Source organism: Bombyx mandarina, chromosome 01 (assembly GCF_030267445.1).
Source record: "Bombyx mandarina strain Sakado chromosome 01, ASM3026744v2".
Classification (NCBI taxonomy): Eukaryota; Metazoa; Arthropoda; class Insecta; order Lepidoptera; family Bombycidae; genus Bombyx; species Bombyx mandarina.
Window position 1 is genome coordinate 7570296 of NC_143208.1, and position 24610 is coordinate 7594905.

General features: G+C 35.1%; 2 protein-coding genes across 2 annotated transcripts in view; one reads left to right on the forward strand and one right to left on the reverse strand.

Annotated features, from left to right (window-relative positions):
• The window catches only part of LOC114244525 (glutamate receptor 1), a 161174-nt gene that overhangs the window by 35056 nt on the left and 101508 nt on the right, over positions 1-24610 (forward strand). The window lies entirely within an intron of this gene.
• LOC114244526 (uncharacterized) lies at positions 14862-16918 on the reverse strand. Its single transcript, XM_089736310.1, has 2 exons — positions 16712-16918; positions 14862-15112 (listed from the first exon to the last, which is right to left on the reverse strand). Exons 1-2 carry the CDS (start codon positions 16772-16774, stop codon positions 14882-14884), a joined length of 294 nt encoding a protein of 97 aa, XP_089592436.1. The 5' UTR covers positions 16775-16918; the 3' UTR covers positions 14862-14881.

A 24610-nucleotide genomic window follows, 5' to 3' on the forward strand; every position in this document is an offset into this window, starting at 1 on the left:
TTGTATGTGTATTTATCGAATGGACAGTACAAGGTTGTCTAATTTAAATTTGGTTAGGATCTATTGAGTTTTGACTTATGAGTAATGATATACATAATTATATTACCAAAATCATTATTACGATAAATGAAATAAGGCCATCAAAGTGGAACTAACTCCAAAATTTAGTAAAGAGGTATTCATGAACTTATTTTTATCTTTTCTACAATTCCTATTTGCTACAATTGACCTTTAAATTATAAATGACTCCACGATAGATAATGTAAAATAAATTAAATTAAATTATCAAATTCTTTAAATTATTAAATTCTCAACACGATTTTATTGACCATGTAATTACCATCACCAATAGATAGCGTTAAATATTGGTTCAAACTATTTTTAATAGACTGTGCATTTTGTACTATATACTAATGTATACAGTAATTTTTGTTTTTTTTTATTGCACTTGTAGGCAGACGAGCATACGGCCCACCTGATGGTGAGTGGTTACCGTCGCCCATGGACTTCAGCAATGTCAGGGGCAGAGCCAATTATAAAATATGTCTACTATATATTTTTAAGTGGTAAATATTCTATAATTGGAGCATTTGCCGGCTTAGAATTAGACCGACTTATATAGGTATTTTCTTGTGAGTGTTGTAGAAGGCTACTAAGTGACTTCTTCTGGCTACCATCTTATACCAACGATAGTATTTCCAATTAGGCTTAACTTTTGGCAGATGGCCGGTCGTAAAACTTATGACAAATCTACATTCAGCATGAAACAATAGTTAAATAGACTTACTGCATCGACTCCATATAATGTGGGATAGGGGCATGAAGAAGTTATAGACTTTATAATGTGTATTTAAACTTGTACTCATATTTTATTAAAAAAACTGTTTAACTTTAAAATAATTTATTTGCAACAACTGCCGTGAAGCAGTAATGCGTTTCGGTTTGAAGGGTGGGGCAGCCTCTGTAACTATACTTGAGACCTTAGAACTTATACCTCAAGGTGGATGGCGCATTTATCCACTTAACACTAAGTGGGCTGTGAGCTCATCCCCCCGCCTAAGCAATAAAAAAAAATCTAGCGAATAAAAAATATCTTACAGCTTGTGCGGTAAGCCGATATGTGTAGGTACGTAGAACACGAGACTTGCCAATGGGCAGTTTAGGAGGAGACATCCGCTAGAAATTCAGTCGGCGCTATCATAGTACATAAAGCTAAATCCGAGAATAGCTGGCACAATTATTCCTGACAACCCGGGGGACGAAATGACGGCTCGGCTCATACGTGATGATTTCCATCGGTGCAAATGACCGATCAAAGTCAAGTCTCGAATTGACATCAACTTTTAACTCTGTCTCCTCCAAACACACGCCCCTATTAATTATAGTAAAATAAAGACATTTTTGGAACGAAGTTCCTTATGGGACGATGCGGAGGGGTGCCCTAACCGGGAAAAAACGTCCGTAACGTAAGATTTTTATTAGTAATGCACACAGTGTACGACTTAACTTTTTAATAATGTACAAAAAATAACGTATTGACCACGATCTCAGAGCGTTCGTTTGCGCAATACACTAACTCTTATGCAAACAGCCGTGAATAAAGTGTACCACAATAAGTTCGCACGTTACCGAATGACCGTGGGATGTTGCGAAACCTCCAGTTTTATTTTCTTTATACCTCGAATAGAACTTAAAATTAATATTTTTTATAACTTCGTTCCTGTCCGGTGACCCACGACACCACACATCTTTTTTTTTAATTTGAGAATATAGAAAGACTCATTAAACCTACTACCACAGGCATGTAGCTTCCAATAAACATATACAATGTAGAAAAGGTATATTGTAGAAGACAACCCCAACACATTGTTACTGTACTTGATCAAAGACCTACGTCCTCGCAAGGCTCCCGGTTCCGACGGTATATCCAACCGCGTTATTAAACTTCTACCCGTCCAACTCATCGTGATGTTGGCATCTATTTTCAATGCCGCTATGGCGAACTGTATCTTTCCCGCGGTGTGGAAAGAAGCGGACGTTATCGGCATACATAAACCCGGTAAACCAAAAAATCATCCGACGAGCTACCGCCCGATTAGCCTCCTCATGTCTCTAGGCAAACTGTATGAGCGTCTGCTCTACAAACGCCTCAGAGACTTCGTCTCATCCAAGGGCATTCTTATCGATGAACAATTCGGATTCCGTACAAATCACTCATGCGTTCAACAGGTGCACCGCCTCACGGAGCACATTCTTGTGGGGCTTAATCGACCAAAACCGTTATACACGGGAGCTCTCTTCTTCGACGTCGCAAAAGCGTTCGACAAAGTCTGGCACAATGGTTTGATTTTCAAACTATTCAACATGGGCGTGCCGGATAGTCTCGTGCTCATCATACGGGACTTCTTGTCGAACCGCTCTTTTCGATATCGAGTCGAGGGAACCCGCTCCTCCCCACGACCTCTCACAGCTGGAGTCCCGCAAGGCTCTGTCCTCTCACCCCTCCTATTTAGCTTACTCGTCAACGATATTCCCCGGTCGCCGCCGACCCATTTAGCTTTATTCGCCGACGACACGACTGTTTACTATTCTAGTAGAAATAAGTCCCTAATCGCGAAGAAGCTTCAGAGCGCAGCCCTAGCCCTAGGACAGTGGTTCCGAAAATGGCGCATAGACATCAACCCAGCGAAAAGTACTGCGGTGCTATTTCAGAGGGGAAGCTCCACACGGATTTCCTCCCGGATTAGGAGGAGGAATCTCACACCCCCGATTACTCTCTTTAGACAACCCATACCCTGGGCCAGGAAGGTCAAGTACCTGGGCGTTACCCTGGATGCATCGATGACATTCCGCCCGCATATAAAATCAGTCCGTGACCGTGCCGCGTTTATTCTCGGTAGACTCTACCCCATGATCTGTAAGCGGAGTAAAATGTCCCTTCGGAACAAGGTGACACTTTACAAAACTTGCATAAGGCCCGTCATGACTTACGCGAGTGTGGTGTTCGCTCACGCGGCCCGCACACACATAGACACCCTCCAATCCCTACAATCCCGCTTTTGCAGGTTAGCTGTCGGGGCTCCGTGGTTCGTGAGGAACGTTGACCTACACGACGACCTGGGCCTCGAATCAATTCGGAAATACATGAAGTCAGCGTCGGAACGATACTTCGATAAGGCTATGCGTCATGATAATCGCCTTATCGTTGCCGCCGCTGACTACTCCCCGAATCCTGATCATGCAGGAGCCAGTCACCGTCGACGCCCTAGACACGTCCTTACGGATCCATCAGATCCAATAACCTTTGCATTAGATGCCTTCAGCTCTAATACTAGGGGCAGGCTTAGGGACCCCGGTAACCGTACTCGTCGAACTCGACAAAGAGGTCGACGTGCAACCTAACCCATGCATCAGCCCGCTGAGTTTCTCGCCGGATCTTCTCAGCGGGTCGCGATTCCGATCCGGTAGTAGATTCATTCGCGAAACAATTGCTCTTGAGTTGTTAGGTCTCCTTCGGAGGCGCTCGGGCAGTTGTTAGCAAATCCCACCCCTCTTGGCTGAGCCTTTGCTCGCCCACCTGTCCTGGTGAAACTGGAAAGGCCTTCGGGCCACCAGTAAACATTCAATCATAAAAAAAAAAAAAAAAAAAAAAAAAAAAAAAAATTGTTACTGTCTAACGTAAGATTTATGTGAGAACGGTCCATTCGAAAGGGCGAGATACTTTCGACCCTTGCTAAAGTTAAAGACACCTAAATTCGACCCCACGAGCTCTATTCAATTGCGAGTGTTTTCTTTCAATGTGAAACTGTTATCTTATTTGTAAGTTATTATATTGATGAGTTTCATCTTACTATTTCTAGTTTAGATCACGATGGTATACTAAAAAATATAATTTCATTATTTTGAAATGATAGAACAAAATTAAATAAGGAGAAATCAAAATAAAAATCAAAACCACAAAAAACCCGTAATTTTATTGGTTGGTGGTAATTATTGGTTGTAGGGCATCTAGGTTTTTTGATAATAGGTTTTTTTATGTTTTATTTTTCGGGTCGGGGTCAAACCTCCTACGAGGTCCCCGCGCCTAGGGGGCGCGTGGGGTATTTGGGCATTGGCGATCTGCAGATGTTGAGGATCAGTAGGTTAAGTTAGTCTGTATCACCGCGAAACAATAATGGGTTCAGGTTTGAAGGGTGAGGCGGCCGTTGTAATGTAAATTTGAAGGTGGGTGGCCTTAATTTCGCTGTTGATGTCTATGGTCTTCGATAACCAATACCAGAAGAATGGCCGTGAGCTTGTATACCAGTCTAAGCAATAAAAAATAGGCAGTGGCTTAACTGTCCTCTAGGATTATTGAAGTCCATAAGCCACGATGACTATCCACTATTAGGTTAGCCATATGACCATGCTGCATGATTGTCTCGTCAACAATACAAATGCAAATTAAAATTAAAAAATGAATACTAAAAAAAAATTAAACAATAAAATTGCAACTCTAATTGCCCAGATGCGACTGGGGTGTATCGAATACTTTTAATACCTCCTTCAAGGACACATTATGAACCCATCAGTTAAGTTAAAAATTAAAACATCCAACTCCTTTCTCAAGAAAAGTAGCATTCAGCAATATGCATATATAGCATCTCAAAGTAGCCATTTCATATACCAATAAGCATATTAGAATGAGTACTTATGCAGAGACAAGCAGTCCATAAACCATTGCTGACGAAAAACTCAACTGAATAAAATTTTCCTGTAAATAAATATAGCAATTAATCAATGGTATACTAGGGCCGGTTGCTAAAAACAACAGAAATTTAACTAGTTTGATCGAAAGTTTAATTTACAAACATTTAGGTTTCAGTCAATTTTGTTTTCGAATTCACTGAACTCACGTCCGTCACTTGACAAGGGTTACAAACAAAGGTTAGATGGACCCATTGTTAAGTTGATAATGGTGGTATTCTGTTAACGATTTTAGTAGTTCATATCATTGATTAAAAAGTGTGATACGCCGATGTCACCAAAGAAGCCAACGAACACGAAAAAGAAAAGTTTCTTCGTGCCATACATAAAAAAGAGTCTAACTTTTCCTTCTTTAATAAATCGAATTATAAAAGTCGTCATCCAAAAAGATTTTTTTTCTCAAAGTTTTTAATAGTTTTTATTTTTGTTTTATTTTCTATTTTATTTAATATTTGTGCACATTAGAATCATCAGTACTTTTTACCGTTAATCTTCGTTTTTGAAGATCATTTCTAAGTCCAAGATATAATAGACTTGAGTATAATGTATATTATAATAGAAAATACTATGCTTGTCACACACTGTACAGAATGACTGCATTATAATTTATAATTACAATTTTAGTTGATAACTCAATTGTAACTGAGTAAAAAACTTACACTAAATGTGGTTATGGTTTAACATACTAACATAATAACTACAGTCGCTATTTCTGCAATTTTATTCCTTCTTTGCTGCATTTATAAGCACTATATTTAAATTCCAAAAGAGAAGGCACTTTTGAAATATTTGAAATTTTTCAAACTAAGTATAGTGCACAAAATAGTTTTAAAACACGACTACGCTCCATTAGTCACGCTTCGAAACGACACCGCATTATCGATCGCTATTGGAATTTCGATAAAGCTGTACGCGCGAAATTTTACTAAAACTTATTTTGACACTGTAATCAGAGTGATCTTTCTTAAAACAATCACATTTTAATTTATAAACAAGATGTCATGGTTCTTTGAAAGTCGTGTAAAACTAATGAGACACAAAACAAAGTAATTACATCGTAAACTAAGCTAGTGATTTCCTTACAGTGCTTAAATAAAACTTACAGTTTGAAACGTGAACAACAAACCCTCTTGCTGCACCAAGATTAACACTAAAATATTTGAAATGGGTAATAAAACTATATTCATGCCAGTTTAAACTTTAAGGTTCATTTTGGTATGGTTAACACTTCTTGAAATGCCGTAAAGGTAACCTTGTAGTCATAGACAACGTAATTACATGCTTTTCCTAAATTACGGTGGGTTTGTACCAAACTAGAAGTTCCGACTTGATCTAAAAAAGGTCCTAACGCTGAATAACACCGACTAACTTCACTTATTACCCTGTTAAAATACTTTAGATTCCAACCGCAATTAACTAGCTCCAACAATGAAAATGTTGTCAAACAACAAATAAAACTGTGAGAATACGTAATTCTGAGTTCTCTGCCAGTTTAATATTTGGTTCAGCAGATTAGCGCTGTGTGTCGCACGATATTGTCATCAGAATGGAAAATAGGATTTTTTCATTATTTAACAGGTGTTTAAAAGGTGAACTTACACCTTTATTGAAGTGCAATTCTTACGCGACATGCCATTATCAGATGACTTAACAAATGCCGTGAAATATAACATGAGAAAAAACTTCGTGTAGTAATTTTCTGTAGTAATTTTAAAGTTGTTCAATATAATAATCATAATAATAAACAATAAACAATATTTAATAAACTAACACAATTATCAAATTTCAAAGTCGAACACATTGATTTTCTTTCAATATTATGCTTCTAATATCGCGTGTGTAACACAGCATATGATAAGTAGCTTTGATGAAATCTAATGCACCCTTTACCGCCACTTGAGAACTCACTTTAGAAGGTTAGCACTTTAAGTCGCGGGCACATCTTTCGTGCTCAAGACAATTAAAGTTTTAGTGCTTGTGGAAACGGTCTATTTTCTATTGAACGCCAATCCAAAGCATTAAATTTGTGTTTCTATAGCTTAGAGCAGTTAAGCCCACAAACCTATGATGTCACTTTCGTAGTTTCTGCCCTATGCATTCACTTTAGCAGATTAGCTCCGTATTTCGTGATTACGTCAGCGAGCGTTGATTAAAAAGTTTTGAGTGTTTGCAGGAAGGTAAGCATGATAAAAAGGACTAGAATTTTCGAATTACTTTTGCGGAGTACTTGCATTATCATAATCGTACCTTACTGTTGCATTAACTGTAATTCAACTAGAAATTTGAAACATTTTCAAAGCTACACTATTTTATTTTTTGTAACTAATTTATGTAAATAGTGGATGTTAGAGCCTTAAAGTTAGGTTTCAAGTTGATGGTCATGAAAGTTGATTTTATGATGTGCTATTACGAGGCTAATTCTGCGAGCTACTTACGCAGCCCACCTAAACGCATTCCACTCAGAAACTCGTAGGTGTATTATTTTTCTCCCTTTTGCATTTTTTTATTACTCCACACAATTAAGGTCACGGCCCAGGAGTATTGTTTCTAAAATAAATTTAAACAACTTTAAAAAATTATATACAGATTTGTTATGTAAATAAGTAAATAGAATAGATCATTAATTCCGCTGTCTTCAAGTTTTCTTGTCAAAAACTTGAGAATCATGCCGCCATCTATAAGTACAGAGCTAAGCCTGATTATTCGAATGTTTCCAAATTTAATTTATTTGCACTGCGGACTCCGAAGTTATCTAGTAATTGCCAACATAATTTATCGCCCAACCTTATTACGAGCATAGAGGTATTATTCAGATGATTTGCTTAAACAATTATTTACTCTTGATTCTTTGAAAGTATAATAATTGCTTTGAAATTCGTTTTTGATAAAATTATCTTTTTTCATGGTTAGTTTAAAAACCTATAAATTTTGTAAATGAAACGAAAGACCTTTAATATTGCCTTCTTAAGTTACAAAAGTATTCTTTATGAACCCAACATCAAGATCAGATATGTATGTGTATATGTATGTGTACATATATGTATATGTATTTCACTGGAATGGTACACCGCGCGTAGTTCGTTTCCAAATGATTCTTGTCCACCTGATGGTTGTCTGGAAGAGATCGCTCTTAGCGATAAGACCGCCAATTGTACTTTTTTGTTTTTTTTTAATGTATCGCACTATTTATTTGTTTTTTGGTGTACAATAAAGAATACTCTCTCTCTCTCTCTCAAGATGTATGTATAACATTTAATTAATTAAGAAATATTTAATTAAGAGACCAATTACGATGAACTTTGCTGAAAAAAATAATTAAATTTAGCATGTCATCATTTCAGTTACGAAATTTCATTTAATTATCTGAAGATTAATTACAATCCGAATTAAAAAAAGTAGATTTAACTAACAAAATAACGAAATACATTCCATGAAATAAAATACAGAGCGTCATTACTTTTTTTCTTAACAGCTTGTAACTTAATCCCGTTTATTACGAGTATTCGTATCATTTAATTTTATGATAATGGCTATTCAAGGTCCACCAAATCAAACTACAGCGTGAGTCGTTTATGTACTTTGGTAAAGGAAAAGAAGGCGTTTTTACTTAGAAGCCTATTACAGTCTATATCATTTCTTTCTATGGATTATAATCAAAGTAAACCAGAATAAAGAAGTTAATTGTCAAGAAATATTTTGATTTACGAAAGAAAAGAAAAAATTAGTAGCTGAGAGAAGCTGATGCAGAAGTTACAGCACCCAAAGCCATATGAATTCCGTCATCCGTCACGAGACATAACTACGAAATCCCAATTACACCGTAAAAGTCCATATGTACACAAAGCACGTCCAACTCCTAATAAAAAAACTAGTACAACTTCATCATTAGTGCTCCTGTTATTAGTATTATGCAAATACAGCCTTGTCTTTTAGATATATATATTTTTATAAGATCTATTAGTGTTTTACACTGATTGACTGACTCGTTGGTATGGTAATTATATTATATATATGTATAGGGTCGTGGGTATGATTCCCAAATAGGGCAAGCGTTCGTGTGTTGAACAGGTTTGTTTGCTCTTTAGGTAGGCAGCGGCTTGGCTCTACCCCTGGCATTGCTGAAGTCCATGGGTGACGGTAACCACTCACCATCAGGTGGGCCGTGATCCTCGTCTGTCTACAAGGGCAATAAAAAAAATCTTTGTCTGGGTGTTCATTATCTATACATGTATTTATAACAGGGACACACAGGGAGTCCTAAATTGGGACCGGGTGACGGTGCATGATTTGTTCCCAGTTATTTATTATTATTACAACATTATCGGCACATAGTGGAAATTACTTATGGAAAAGATTATTGTGTGCCCATACAGAATTGGTCTATTTCGCGTGCATTACAATTTAAAATATCGGACTATGCAAAATACAATGGAGAACTAGGGGTCCCATGGTATTAGCCCCATGAGTCATCATCATCAGCCCACAGTCGTCCACTGCTGGACATAGGCCTCTCCCAATCCAGATCACTGAGCCCGGTCTTGGGCTCTCCTCATCCACTTTTTGAGCCCCATGAGTACATGAGTTTACTGGTGGTAGGACCTCTTGAGAGTCCGCGCGGGTAGGTACCACCACCCTGCCTATTTCTACCGTGAACCAGTAATGCGTTTCGGTTTGAAGGGTGGGGCAGCCGTTGTAACTATACTTGAGACCTTAGAACTTATATCTCAAGGTGGGTGGCGCATTTACGTTGTAGATGTTTATAGGCTCTCCAGGAACAAGTTAACACCAGGTGGACTGTGAGCTCGTCCACCCATCTAAACAATAAAAAAAAGAGTGTCAGCAACAAAAAACCTTCACATTATTATGATTCAATGTATAATAGCAGCATACTTATTCTTCATGGATGTATGTTCCGGTAGCTTCTTATAACTAGCTGAGTCTGTCTGTCCGTTTAAGTATAAAACCACTGTCACATAGGTACACAAAAACAGTCTTTCGCTGTAAATACGAAACAAAATTGAACATAATATAATATATTATGTATTCAAATACCGAATGCATATTTGGACCGCACAAACCGACTGCATCTGTAAAGTTCTCATGCAAAATCGATGTTTTTACTGTTATTTTAAAGATCCCACAATGCTCGAGCCAAGTCGAGTGGAAATGGTATTCGGTTTGAAGCCAAAAATTTATTTGATCATGTCGTCCGTTTCGTTTGCCTTAATGACCGAGATTCGCACATTTAATTTATGTCCTGGATTCGATGTGGATTCAGTTTCTTTTGATTAAGATTATTGAAATGTTATTTAGTTCGAGTTATTTTCAGATATCCATTTTTCTACTTGTTTCTAGAACATGTTATGTTAAGTAATTTTTATAAATTTTTTTTAATTCTATTTTGTTAGATCTCTATGAAACAAATTTTCACCTAATCGATGTGATTTTTCAGTATACACTAATCTGCTTAAAATCATTTAAGCATCAATTTTCAACAGTTTTATTTATTTTATGTACGCGCTGAAAAATATAAAAATAGATACCAATAGGATAAATTAGTATAAAATAGTCCTTATTTCTTAAAGAAATCCCACAGACTACGAGGTGAGTATTAGAATAGTATAATATACTCGTAGTGTAATTACTTTTTATAGCAAATGTATGTATATCATAGAGAACGACCAACCTAAATCTACAATCAACATGCACATGACTATTTAGCAAAATGCTACTGATCTTATGCGATTTCAAGAATGTAAAAACATTCTTGTTTGGACTAAAATTGCAGCTAAAAGAGAATACATAACTAATCCCTAAAAATTAAACACACTAAATAAAATACACGCTGAAACAAAAAAAAATACTTATAGAAATACAAACTTAAGACACACGTCTCAACCACGCTACGGTGCCGTCGAAACTTGAATTTACCATTTCCCAAGTTGATCCAGATCCACCAATGTTTCAGTAATAAAATTAATACCGTGTACACATGATATTTGCAATATTCAACGGCCAAAGCGAATTACGCGAGCCGTTTGCTGACTCGGGTTCGCTGACTGGAGAAGAGACAAATAAAGATTGAAATATAAGGACGTTAATTGGTTTACGCCACCAATGCCTTCTACTGAATGCCGCAAATAGATTTTCCCTTTTTTTTTTGTACTTTTATATGCTTTTCATTACTAGGTGAAATCAGAAAAAGTTCGGAAAATGAGCTCGCGACCCACCTGGTATTCACTGGTTACACACATAGGCATCGTAACGTGAATTTCGCCACCCATCTTGAGACATGTCGTCGAAGTCTCAATTCTTCTAGTTCTTATAGTGTACCTGCACTGCGTTTCACCTGACGCAAATTTTATATTGGAAGCCCACGTGGCTTATAATATAATATACTATAATACTGTTCCACCGGTAAGATTAACGCCCTCTATCACCGAATAGTCGAACGAATATCGAAGGATTTAGTAGCACCTAGAACGCTCGAGAAGTGCAATGCCATCTATTGTCAAATAGTGGAAACACAATACTAGCGATGTGTGGAATATTCTCGATAATTCTAGGGATGTGGTATCGACTATAAAAGCGTTGCAGGGATAGCACGCAGTCAGTCAGTAATCGGAACTACTCGAAGCAAAACAGCAAACGGATCACCTGAAGCGAAGCGGAAGAAGCGAATTGAGAATTTCAAAGTGAAATAGTAGTGGGTAGAACACTTTACTCGTAGAACAGATTGCTGCTGGACTCTCGGTGGCGGGTTCTCGAGTGGCGACTGCGTACCGGAAGACGTAGCAGGAATAGGATTCCCACAAGGTGGACAGACGTCCTGTTGGAAGTCGTGGAAATTAGCCATTGCAGGTAGCACAGGACCAGTCATTGTGGGGAGGTTTGGGAGATATCTATGTCCAGCAGTGGACGTCGGTGGTCTGAAAGAGACAGTATTTCCAATGTATATGCTGGCTTAAATAGTAAGCTGCTACCAAGTTCGTGTTTTCGTGGATTACGACCTCATCTACTTATTACAGTTTATTAAGAAAAACTACAAAAAAATAATAATCTTAAAACTTCATTTCGTTACATCACTTTAGTTCTATCTACAGTATCTGGTGATCTTGTTTATGCGTAGTTACGTCGTTCATTACCTTCGTGCTCTATTTACATATTTTTTTCTTGTCGTAAAATAGGAAAACACTAAGGACAAACCCTTCGTCGGAAACTACATATATAACTACAGTGCAGCCTATCAGCTAAGATGAGGGTCTGTACGCGCTCTGTACACGTGTTTTCATCATTTTCAGACAATGGAAACGTTACGCTGACAGCTAGTGAAAATAAAACGATATATTCCAATTTAAATTTTACAACAGCGTTTATTTTACAAGCGAGATAGGTCTGTGATTGTCACGAGCGTATCGAATACTGAAATTGTTTGTGCTTAGAGTGTCAAAAGGGCACAAAGAAGCGAGGGTAAAATGAATTTATAGTCTATGATTTCGTTTGGTGTAAAGCATTCAAGCATTGAAATATACCGAAAATGAAATGATAAAGTTAGTTCAACCGAAACGGCCGCTCTTCTCGAAGTAGGTGAAATTATTACATACAGTTTATGGAAAATGAAAACTGAATTTTAGTATTTGTTTGAATTATTCACGGTTAATAAAAAAAATTACATTAGTATGTACTTTAATTTTCGTTCGAAAGTCAAACAATTACAGGTCTATAAATTATGGATGTGATATATAGGATGTATTAATATTAGGAATGGAAGTAAGCCAAGAAATAGACTTTAAGCACGTATTTATTACATATAAGTATAATAAGATCATTTAATCTAAATATGTCCAATAGATATATCCTTGTTGCGTGTTTCTATTAAATTTTAAGATCAAAGAACATTTTATTATACTGAATATTTTTCTTGAAAGCGTATAGCTCTAGTTTTCATTCGAATGGCGCGATTTTTTTCTCTCTATCAAGCCAAACATTTTTCTTCCATTTTTTCGAGGGAGTGCGTGTTTTATGTTAACTTTATACAATACAGTCGCATTTGCGAACATTTTGAAGAGAAACGTATCCATATTTATTCAGCGAGGAGCGTTCTGCCGACCACTTGAGTCCTCTCGTCTGGTAGTTGGCAAACACATATCACACTATGAGAGGAAACACGTTTTTACAGCACCAACGATTCACTCTTTGAAATGCATGCTACTGAAAACGACTGTATAACAAAGAGCCCACAGCTTCTATTTCTTTGTATCGTCTTAAATTTGTGGTGAAAAGGCTTTATCATGCCCTTATTGATTTTTAGTCTTTTTATGTTTGATATACCAAACTTTTTAATTATTATATTTTTTTTTTTTTAATATTTACAAAAGTTTCATCAAAACATCCATCATCAAGGGCTTAAAATTTACACGAGCTGTGGATTTACGGCGGGAGTAATTAAAAAATACTCGAAACACGTACACAAAGACACCTAACGAGAATAACAAGTTTTTGGTGTTACACATTCGGTAAAACTCAACTGTTGATGTCAGGATTATAAAGCTGTAAACGGTGGAACAGAAGCCATGAAGTCAGACTAGAGGATAAATTGATCCTGCTCGTTTAGGTATTAAAATCATCGAATTCCGATTTGAACAGTACAATAAATATCTTATTACTTCAATATAATGCAGACTAGAGATTCTTCTCTATGTTAAAAAATTCGATTATCGCTCAACATAAATATGGATACTGGATCTCAATTTCTTGTAAAGCGAACGATTTCTTCATTCCTTTGTTGGCTATAGCTCAAACTAATAAAATGAATTTTCGCTGAAAAACACATGGAATCCATAACACAATTTATAAACTAGAGATATATCTTTAAATCTCCAATCTATAAGCTTCGGGTGTAAACTAAGGCTCTTCGAATCAAAAAGACTCAAAGAATCAATTAGAATTTGTTTATATAAAGGAACGTCTAGTGAATTCAAGAATCAATGCAGTATGACACCTAATGTTTGGTTTATTAAATGCTTTTTATGTGTGAACAAACTCACGACCTACCAGAGCTCGTAAGCATCATAACGTGAATTACGCCACCCGCTTTGAAATATGATGTCAAAATCTGACTTGTATGACGATAGTACCGCCCATCAGGCTGGAATGCATTATTACTTCGTGGCAGCATTAGGTAGAATGGTGATACCCACCTGTACGGTGTCATAATAAAACTCCAATATAATTAATCATTTCAAATATTGTTCTTGTATCTTATTCCCAAGATAATGTACTTAAAGTTACGGCTTATATTACTAAAAGAAACACATGCACACAAAAAAGATAATTAGCACTATTCAAGTTCAAGATTTAGAAATTTGAACAATATTCACGTCGCTTGTTTTGTTGATCGAACAGTTAAACAAAATCCATTTAAAAAGGAATGTAACAAATAAAACTTATCACAAAAGCATTAATTGTAAGACTATAATTTTTAAAACCGAAGAAATGGTTCAGTTCTTCAAATTTTTTGTTGTAATTCCTAATCAATTTAAATATTTTATCTTATGACATATGTAGCTTTCCGGTAGAAAAAAAAATCACCAATAAAACATGATTGATAAAAACTAAATTTTTACATGATATTAATTACAAGTTGACACCTCTACTCTTTCCTATGAAAAATTATCTTGGATATCAAGCAGAAAGTGATCCTATAATATTTTTGTTTCTCACAAAACATAAATGGCTTTCAAATTAAAAATTCACAATTGAGGACTTTTGGTTTGTTTCTTGAGTAACTTTTACAGTTTACTTTAGGCTAATGATGTTCCTGTTTCCTGCCGGATTGGGTTCAATGTGCCCTGTGTACACTTTATATTACCTTATCAACTTTATGTTCAACATGTTTTGTATAAACTTTTAATATCTGATGTAGCGTGGGCTGAAGAACGAAACCTTAAATGTATTTTAGTAGACAAAAGTAAATAAATTTAATAAGGTAAAATTGCCCTCTGAAGAACGTATAAGAATCTCAAGGAGCAACGACGGTCTCTTGAATCTTTGAACCTTCGTTACGTTACGCGGGAAAAGTTAGAATAGACTCAATAAAATAATAATAAAAAAATACTGGTACTTTATTAGAAAATCAATTCATGTATGTAATGATAATTTCCGACAGCAAATTTAGTATTTTCTGAACTTTCTCCTTTTTCACCTTCATTAGATGTACAATCAGCTTGTCGTAATCTCCTGTCTTTCTCAATGTATTAATTGCCAACTCCTTCACTTTAGGATCGTATCCTGTATATACTTTTGTCCAGAGAGTTTTTAACACCATTCCGTCCAGGGTTTTCTTATCGTACGTAAGAGCATTGACCTGAAATTCGGTATATATAAAGTTTTACAATTCAATTTCCATTGTAAATTTTTAAGAACTAAATTGATATTTCAACGCCATATTTTAACCGTCAGGAGCTAATACAGACGTCTGCTGTATTCAGTAATGAAATCGCTCCATGATTCGATTTGACAAAGATATCAATTTTCTCTAAGTGAGGTTCGGTGAAAGGTGAAAAGAACAAAAGTATTGTAAGCAATTTTAGGTACTGATTGTAGGATTATGAGCTCGATACCGCTTATTTTTGCCGTAAGACAGTACTCAGTCGTTCTACTTGGAAAGGTTGACTCAAGAGTTTTACCAAACCAAACTTAAACATCAATCATGTCTCAACGCAATTAGCAACAATCACGTTGTAAGCTCCTGTAACTACTACGTTAGTTGGGCCGTAATTTTTTTTCCATTAAGAGCTTAAAATAATACGTTAAACGTGTTCATGAATAAATTTTACGCTGAAAGTACTGCTACTATCAATATTTAAGTATAATTAGAGAGAATTTTACAGGAAAGTAGCTGTAGTAATTAATTTATACGTGTATTTTTCTGAATAAGACGCGAACTATCACTTTGTCAACTAGCAATACTACCGCATCGCCCGTCATCCTAGCTCAGCCATACTGAAGCTGCTGTATTAATACACAATGCGTTTCTGGAAAAAAGCCTTGCCACCAACCGGCTCTGGAATAAACTGCCTCCGCACTATTTCTCGAGCTCTATGATATGTAATTGTTCTAACGAGGCTAGAAGAGATTGCAGTAGTATCCAGCTGTCTGGACATACCTCTGGTATTGCTAATTTCAATGAATGGTAGTGACTAGTGATCAGACAGATCATACCTTCATCTGCGTACTTCTTCTTCTTTTTTTTCTCCACCTTATTCCACTATCTGGGGACGATATAGCTAATTTTTCTCTTCCATTCTCTTCTATCAGCCGTCATCTCAACACTCACTCCTCTCTCTCTCATATCGTCATTCACACACTCCATCCATGTCTTCTTAGATCCACCTCTTCCCCCTCAACCTTGAACTACCATTTCCATACATTTTCTAGTCACATCTTCTCTCTACGCATTACATGTCCATACCATGCTCACCGTCCGCTCTTTAATTTGTATATTACCGGGGCTACTTCACTTCCTCTGATATACTCATTCTTTATCTTGTCCATTCTTGTCACTCCACACATACATCTCAACATTCGCATCTCTGCCGCATGCACTCCTCTTTCATGCTTTACTTTCGTTACCCAAGATTCAGAGCCATACAGCACTACAGGTTTAATGACCGTTTTATAAATTTTTCCCTTGAGCTGAAGGGGCATTCTACAATCGCATACTGTTGCAGAGACCTATCACCATTTCACCCAACCAGCGTTTATTTGGTTTGCTACGTCCCAGTCTATGTTGCCGTCGTTCTGGAGTATAGAGCCGAGATACTTGAAGTCGAACAATAGCGATAAAAAAAATACAAAGAAATCGCGTTATGGTACTATAGACTTTAATAACACGTTTTTCGCGTTCGTAAATTTCTTTTACAATATACATAATACGGCAATGAACAACAAAAACTTGACTTACCAAAGCAAGATCCATTAGGATAAAAGTCAATAGAATGATATAAACTTTACGGACCATTTTCATATATTTTACAATACGTCAGTGCTGAGTAATTTTGAATGCTCGACTGCAATTGTGACATTATGAGACGTGAACACGTGAACATTTGAAGAATTCGACAACATCCTTTTGCTTATTTACGATTCTAAGTATTTTCCGGTAATGACAGTCTCACGTTACCCTTGAACGAATGGCTTGTTGATCAAATTACTATTGTGAACAATACTTAACATTGTCCTTTGTTTCGCAAATAATAAAGAATTAATTAAAAGAAAAAGGAATATTTTGAATGAATATCCCAATAATTGAGATAAGAGGTCAGTGCAACTTTCTGAAGATTATTTTTTTTATGACCATGATGATGTTTCATTTTATTGAGAAACATTATAAAACAAAATATCATTAAAACATTATATTTTAAGTATTGTTTTTGTAAAATTTCGATAAATTATTTTAAAATAAGTGATCTGGCTTTGATCAACATGTAAATTTACTAAGACTGTAATATAATTGAATTTAAATTCTGTTAGATGCTCGCGAAACAATAATAAAACCTTTTATTTCTTTGTTCCTCATCTAGCGTATTCCCAATTGTTTTACGACAGCTTTACGAGTGGGTCCTAAGAAATTACTTGAAGCCGTAAGGATAATTTTATGGCGGCCAACAGACTTCCATGACGATTTTACTTATGACTTACTCGTAATATGAACTTACCTTTTAATTAATTAAAATCCTTTTTGCGTTCACTTATCGGGGTTATCTGGCAGTATTATGCCCTCGTTAATTCGAGACCCGAGACCAATTCTTTTAGAAGTTACCCAATTTAGCCCAAGTTAACCCAACTTTGTGGCTGTGGCTTCAGACATCACGGTTTGAATCACTCATCGATGTGATAACCGCTAATAAACAGAATACAAAATTGATTTTCAGAACAAATAATATGCGAATGGTAGTACCTACAAGTTCCGTTACACGAAACTCCTCACCACTTACTACGCATAATTAATTTTTGCTTGTTTACAAAGAAATTGAAAAAAAAATCAAAATAATAATAAATACGGCAATCAAGCATCGTAGAAAAAACAGATCCTGTACAAAATATGTTAAATAGATTTGATGAGATTGGGCGGAGTTCAATGTTTACATTATTTTTCCTTATTTTAATTGATTTACTAATATACATTCATATTATATTTTTGACAAAATTTATAATGGAACTCAAACAAAATATAATAATACTTAACAAAAAATACTTCAAAACTGTACTTTAATAGGTAGCTTCAGCATTTACAAAACTAATTAACGAAAATAAATAAAATCTTAAGATAATAGCACTAAGTAGATACTAGAGGTTGAGCTTCAAAAACATTTCTACAATATTTTTTTTAAATCTAAGGTGTAAATTGGCTTAATATCAAGAGTAGCCAGGCAAAAGTATTTGACTGGATTATTTATTGCTTAGATGGGTGGACAAACTCACGGCCCACCTGGTATTAAGTGGTTACCGGAGCCTACAAATATCAACAACGTAAATCCTGCTACTCACCCTGAGACATGGGTTCAAAGATCTCAGTTTTTAAAATACAACGGCTGCCCTAAACACATTACTGCTTCAGGCCAGAAATAGGCAGGGTGATGGTATCTACCCGTACAGACTGATAAGTTATCCTACCAGTAATTGTTTGTATTAAAGCGTATAAAACTAAAGCAGCTGATCTATCTCGCTACTTTTCTCGTAGGTCATCTCACTAGACTCTATCTCACTAATGATGATCATCTGGCACTTTTTTTAATATAAATAGATTTTAGCAATTTTTTTCTTGAAATTTCAAATAGGTAAGTATAGAATTTTGTTACCGAATTTGAAAATCGAGTATTTCGTAGTGAAATTTAAAGCAAGATGTGGTCCACATTGTACAGTCGAAAGATTTTGAAAGGGCCCCTCATACTCGCCTCAAATATAGGAGTGACCTAGATCTTTAAGATTTTCGGCAAAATGTGCCAGTCATTTTCAGAAACGCTAGCATCAGCCAAACTGGATATGAATATTTTATAGTGTGAGTACACAATCATAAATCTAATAATAATCTCAGAATTTAAGTTAAAATTCACATAAAAAGAGTCAAGATTTTGTTAAATTAAGGTTCAACATATCACCGTTTGTGGCAATTGGATATTAGGTATATATTCTCTTATACATTAGTGATAGAAACAATGGTGACGTGGAAAGAGGATATTCGTACGATGAATAGACAAGAGCTCTCATCTCTGGATCAAAGTAAATATCATAGAATATTAGATGGAATAGAAACATCGTAAACTAGAAACACTAAAACTAACGGAAAAGCGTTTGCAATTCCTAAGATAAACTCTTTATCTCCATTATCACATTCCTCAAGAGTCCTATCGTAATTGGTAATTTAAAGTTTCTAAACTGAAGCTGCGAAAAAATATTTTACTCCCAAATCATAACCATTCATGGGTCAGCCTCCCGGTAGCCTAGTGAAAAATAGCGGAGCAACTAGCCTCGGGCTACCTCAAGGGAGACCGAGCTTCGTTTCAAGCCCGGTTATTTATGCTCCACAAAGTTCAAAGTGTAGAGTTGTGGAATGGAGCACAAAGCGGGATTGTTGGTATCAATCATTATGATTCCCCTTCGGCCTATTTTCGGTAAGTACGTTCCCTCAGTGAAAGTCAATTAATTTAGTTTCATTTCACGTAACTTGATTTTCAATACTCGGATCGACAAGAAGATTTTTATCTGGATTAGATGATACGATTTGGTTACTTTAGGTAACACAAAAATTTTGGGAATGAAAATATGTTTTTTTGGGATTTCCTATTAAACGACTTTTTTTGGGATTTCCTATTAAAATCCACTTAAACAAGTATGCATTTTGTTTATGCTTAGGGCTAGTAGTCACCTCTTTTAGGACATATTTATCCTACTACTAAAAAACGAACACTCAATTTTACACAGAAATTAATAAAAAAAAAGGCATAATAACATAAAAATATGTACTGTCTACAATGACGATGGCGATACAATTACTCGATTCTAGTTTCGAAAAGTATTAGGTTCCTGACTGCGATCAAAAACTCGATATCAAAACTCGATATCAAAAACTCGAATATTGTAATGATAACATAAAAATATTTACTATGAATTAAGCAGATTGATTAATATTTTAATATTTAGATTTAACCAATATATTTTTACGGTAATTAAAAGGCTTTTTTAATGTTTTTGTGTGTGGATTTTTATTAATTCCGTAAAAAGGACATCTATTTTTCGCAATTGAGCAAAACTTTGATCATTGATTAACGGAGCTCATAAAGACCATAAGGAAAAAATTGTCACCCACCTCAAGTTATTAACTCAAACTTTCAATTGTACGGACGTAGGAAAGTGTTGTGAGTTTACTAATAATACGCAAAATGACTAACTGAAGTTAATCTCCTACCACAACAAGCAATTAATTTCATCATAATAAAAATATTTTGAATAACAAGCTTTACAACACAAATAAAGATTATTAAATTTCAGATGTAAAAGACGACTCGTAAAAATGTCATCGCATTGACCTTCGACCACAAAAACATTTCCGACATGATTGACCCAGTTACGTTTACAAATCCTACGGGAAATAGGACCCTAAGTACATAAAATTGAAGCAAAAGGATCCAAAGACTATTAAAAGCACGTTTAGTATGTTAAACAGTACTAAATTTAAACTATTTTCTAAAGAGTAAATTCCTTTAAATTTGACCACAACAAAATTAGATACAATCTACCATTTCTTTTACAGTGATAATTCGATGACACAATAATATAACTTAGCACCAGGTGATATTATTTTGTAAAGTGGGCGACCGCGATCGCTATAATCTTCTATTTTCCTGCCAGTATTTGTTTTTCAAGGCTACCCAAACTCCAAATCGTGCGTTCGAAAAAGACAACCAAATCGCTATTGTATTAAAAGTAATAAAAAAGCCTTTCAAATACCCCAAAATTTTAATCAGCATTTTTAAAGCTATCGACTCCTGAATTTAGCCCGGAATTCATCAACTAATGAGCTATTCCAACCACTTTGAATATGCTGCTTAGATCATCAGACCATCCAAAATTCATTTCAGTGTAATTTCAGATTTAATCCAATTAATTTCTTTACTATGCGTAATGAAAAATTCCTTTGTTTTTCATTTATGAATTGTTTTTCATAATTTCCATTCAAATGATTTCCGAAATTGGCATTGTTTCATGTAAAAGTATCGGCATTGAGCGTTCATTTTTGTTTGAATGTGCACTAACTGACTACATTACAGAATAACTTCTATATATCTAAGAAAACACAAAATATGTTTTCTTCTACCCGTGATTATGTTCGCATCTTACCTTATGACTTAATTAATTCTATAAATCGTTTATAACATACATATAATGGAGAAATTAATTTAGCTATGTTTATTAATTATAGAATGAGTTTAGCTAGGAGCAATTTCCCAACCTATCAACATACAGTAGTGGGATGATGGTATCGTGTTAAATTAAAACATGGCTGAGTTTCGTATGGAGACCACTGGGATTTTGTGCTTGTATCACAAGCTTATTAGAAATATTTTTTAAATAAAACTAACAACAACCTAAGACTTAAATATGCTATAAAACGTAATGAACCCAGTGATTTTCCCGCTGTTTAAATTGATCCGGTGGCTTCTGTTATCTGATTTTCTAGCGCTAGCAGAGTGGTTGCTCAGTGGAGCAGTTTTTTTGTGTAAAGTCCTGCTTTATCAGCCAACTTTGAATGAAATGTTCCTCTGGTGTTCTTTTTAGTTTCGGTATTTAAACGTATCGTCTATTCTTGACATAATCATTTATTTATCCTTAAAAAATGTATATGTATTCCATTATTAATAAAATTATCATAATACGAAATCGAATGCCGATTTAATAACGCCACTCGCTACCGCCTGTGAGTAACGCCACTCACTAAATCAATGCTATCAGCCTACAATGTGCTTTCGCTGAAGCTGCCCTACCCTTTAAATTGAAGGCTTTGTAACAGGAAATAGGTAGGATAGTGATACCACCCATAAACGTTTTCAAACATGCCTATCCACCAATGCAAAATGTCTCACAAAATAAATTGTATATTTTAATAAGGTTTTTTAGAAGTAGATATTATCGAGACTAATATTTAGAAAGAAACACTTCGTCACTTTTTTTGAGCTAAGACACAATATATGCCCGGATATAACCGGATGCATTTCGGTTTGAAGGGTGGGGCAGCCCTTGTAACCATACTGAGACCTTAGAACTCATATCTCAAGGTGGGTGGCGCATTTACGTTGTAGATACCTATTGGCTCCAGTAACCACTTAACACCAGGTGGGCTGTGAGCTCATTCACCCATTCAAGCAATAAAAATAAAATAAAAAAATAGTGATAATACCTATTTTCAAACTCTTAAAATGACCGATTTAATCAAGTCAACAGTAGCTTGGCAGTGCCACTGACATTAAAAAGGTCCGAGCGGTTATGGTCGTTTAAGTTTGAATCATCGATGGCTATAAAAAATTAGGGATTTGTGTTGACGGTGAATACTGTTTACCACTTAAAATACAATAACGAAGGTAGTATCCCGATTTGTATTTCCATATCGACGCTTGAAAGGCAAACGTGACTAAGCGACAATGCGTGAACTTTACAGTAGACTAATCTAAAGTTGAAATACCTGAAGAAAAAAAATATTTTAACGAATCTAGCTGTATTAGAATCTAGCTAGTAGCTGTAGGATTGAAATGATTTTAATAGACCTAGAAATATATATTTTTTGCGCATCGAATATGGTTATTGCCTATCATTTATGTACAAAGCAGTTATTGTCGCTTAGTCACGTTTGCCTTTCAAGCGTCGATATACATTTCATTAATATAATCAACATTAAAAAGATCACTGAAATATGAACTGAAATCCAATAACCTTTTTTTTTGCTCAAAAACAGAGAAACTTAATATGTAAAAAAAAGACAAAAGCTTTCCTTCTGCCAGACAAATTAACCAAAAACTCTGACAAAATGAAGACTAATTAGATTTAGTCCGAAACAGGACCGAAATTATGACATTCCAAAGAATGAAAGTCTTAAATTGAATTCCGATGATCCCAATACAAAAAAAAAAACGACACTTCGAATTATTAAAAACTTTTGTTCATTCTTTTATGTTTACGTTGTCAGGCATTCACGTTGTGACCATGGGCCCGGTAACCATTTTATACAGTGTGTCTTGAGTTCGTTCATCAGTTAAGGTAATAAAAAAAAATCGACTGATAAGTCAATAATGGTTTACGTCCATCGTATATTCTAATATTTATATAGTGTTCAAAGCCATTCTTCGAAACAATAGCAATAAATTATCAATCTGATACTATTAACAAAAAACATTCAACATCTACTAATCTATAGGTACTATATAATATTATAAAGAGGAAAAATTTGTTTGTTTGTTTGTATTGAATAGGCTCTGACACTACTGAACCGATTTGAAAAATTATTTCACTGTTTGAAAACTACACTATTCCCGAGTGACATAGGCTAAAATCATTTTTGAAAAAAAAATAGAGATCCTTACTAAAACTCCAATAATATAACCCAAGGTGTAAAAAATTACCTGATATATTCTTTACATCGTTTTGTTTAAAATAATATACTACGACTTTGCAGCCAGCATATGTCTAACTATTATAGTTATGCCACAATAAGTTATTTAAAAAAATAAAACAACGTCAAATATAGTTGAAATTTTTGTTATTCTATCTATTTATAAATAGGTAGGCATAGACAAAATTTATCAGTACCTTATTATCATCTGGTTGTCAGCCGTTTTTTGTTTATATAGTTGAAGAGCTACGAGAAAAAAATTGGATGTTATTTTTTCGATCTTTTCTGATAAAGTTATTTTCTAAATACAACAGAAAATGTAAGACATCAAATTAATCTAAATCTGCGAGTAGATAAACCTAAAATTCCTGTTAAATTCCTGTCCTGTTAAATTAATACTCATTCTCAGAATTCCTAATTGACGGTAAAAACAGGATTAATATCTGATATTATTAAATAATACCCAGACACCACAATTTTTCTATTATACTATATCAAGATGTACTTTAAGCTTTCCAAGTATCTACTACTTGAAAAGCATTGATTGTTTCAACACGGTTACAATAAACAGCTTAATTTATTTGGAGGCCGCTTTTAAGGGGATAAAATTAATAAGATGCGGAACGTAATGCGTAACGGTAAAACAATTGACATTTTTCGTAATTTCACTAAGTAAATGAACATGAAAGAAGCCGTCGGCGCGTCTTTGATGTCATTTTTAATTTACTTTATCAAGTAATTATAACTCGTCTTAAGTATGAGCTAACAATAAGAAACAATTACAATTTCTTATAGAGCCCCATTGGATGTTAATAGATGATTTTAAGATTGACCTTTTGGTCAACAAGGATCATTAGTTCGACATAAATCAAAGAAAATTGACTCGTTTGATCTAAGTAAACGATGGAGTAAAATGTTGAGATATTTTTAGTAAGCGTTAAAATAATGCTAAACTGTAGTTTAGACCGGTTTAAACTGATTAGCTGGTGAAATTCAATAGTTTATAACACATTACGAGTATACTCATATACATTACGAGTTTACTGGTGGTACGACCTCTTCTGAGTCCGCGCGGGTAGGTACCACCACCCTGCCTATTTCTGCCGTGAAGCAGTAATGCGTTTCGGTTTGAAGGGTGGGGCAGCGGTTGTAACTATACTTGAGACCTTAGAACTTATATCTCAAGGTGGGTGGCGCATT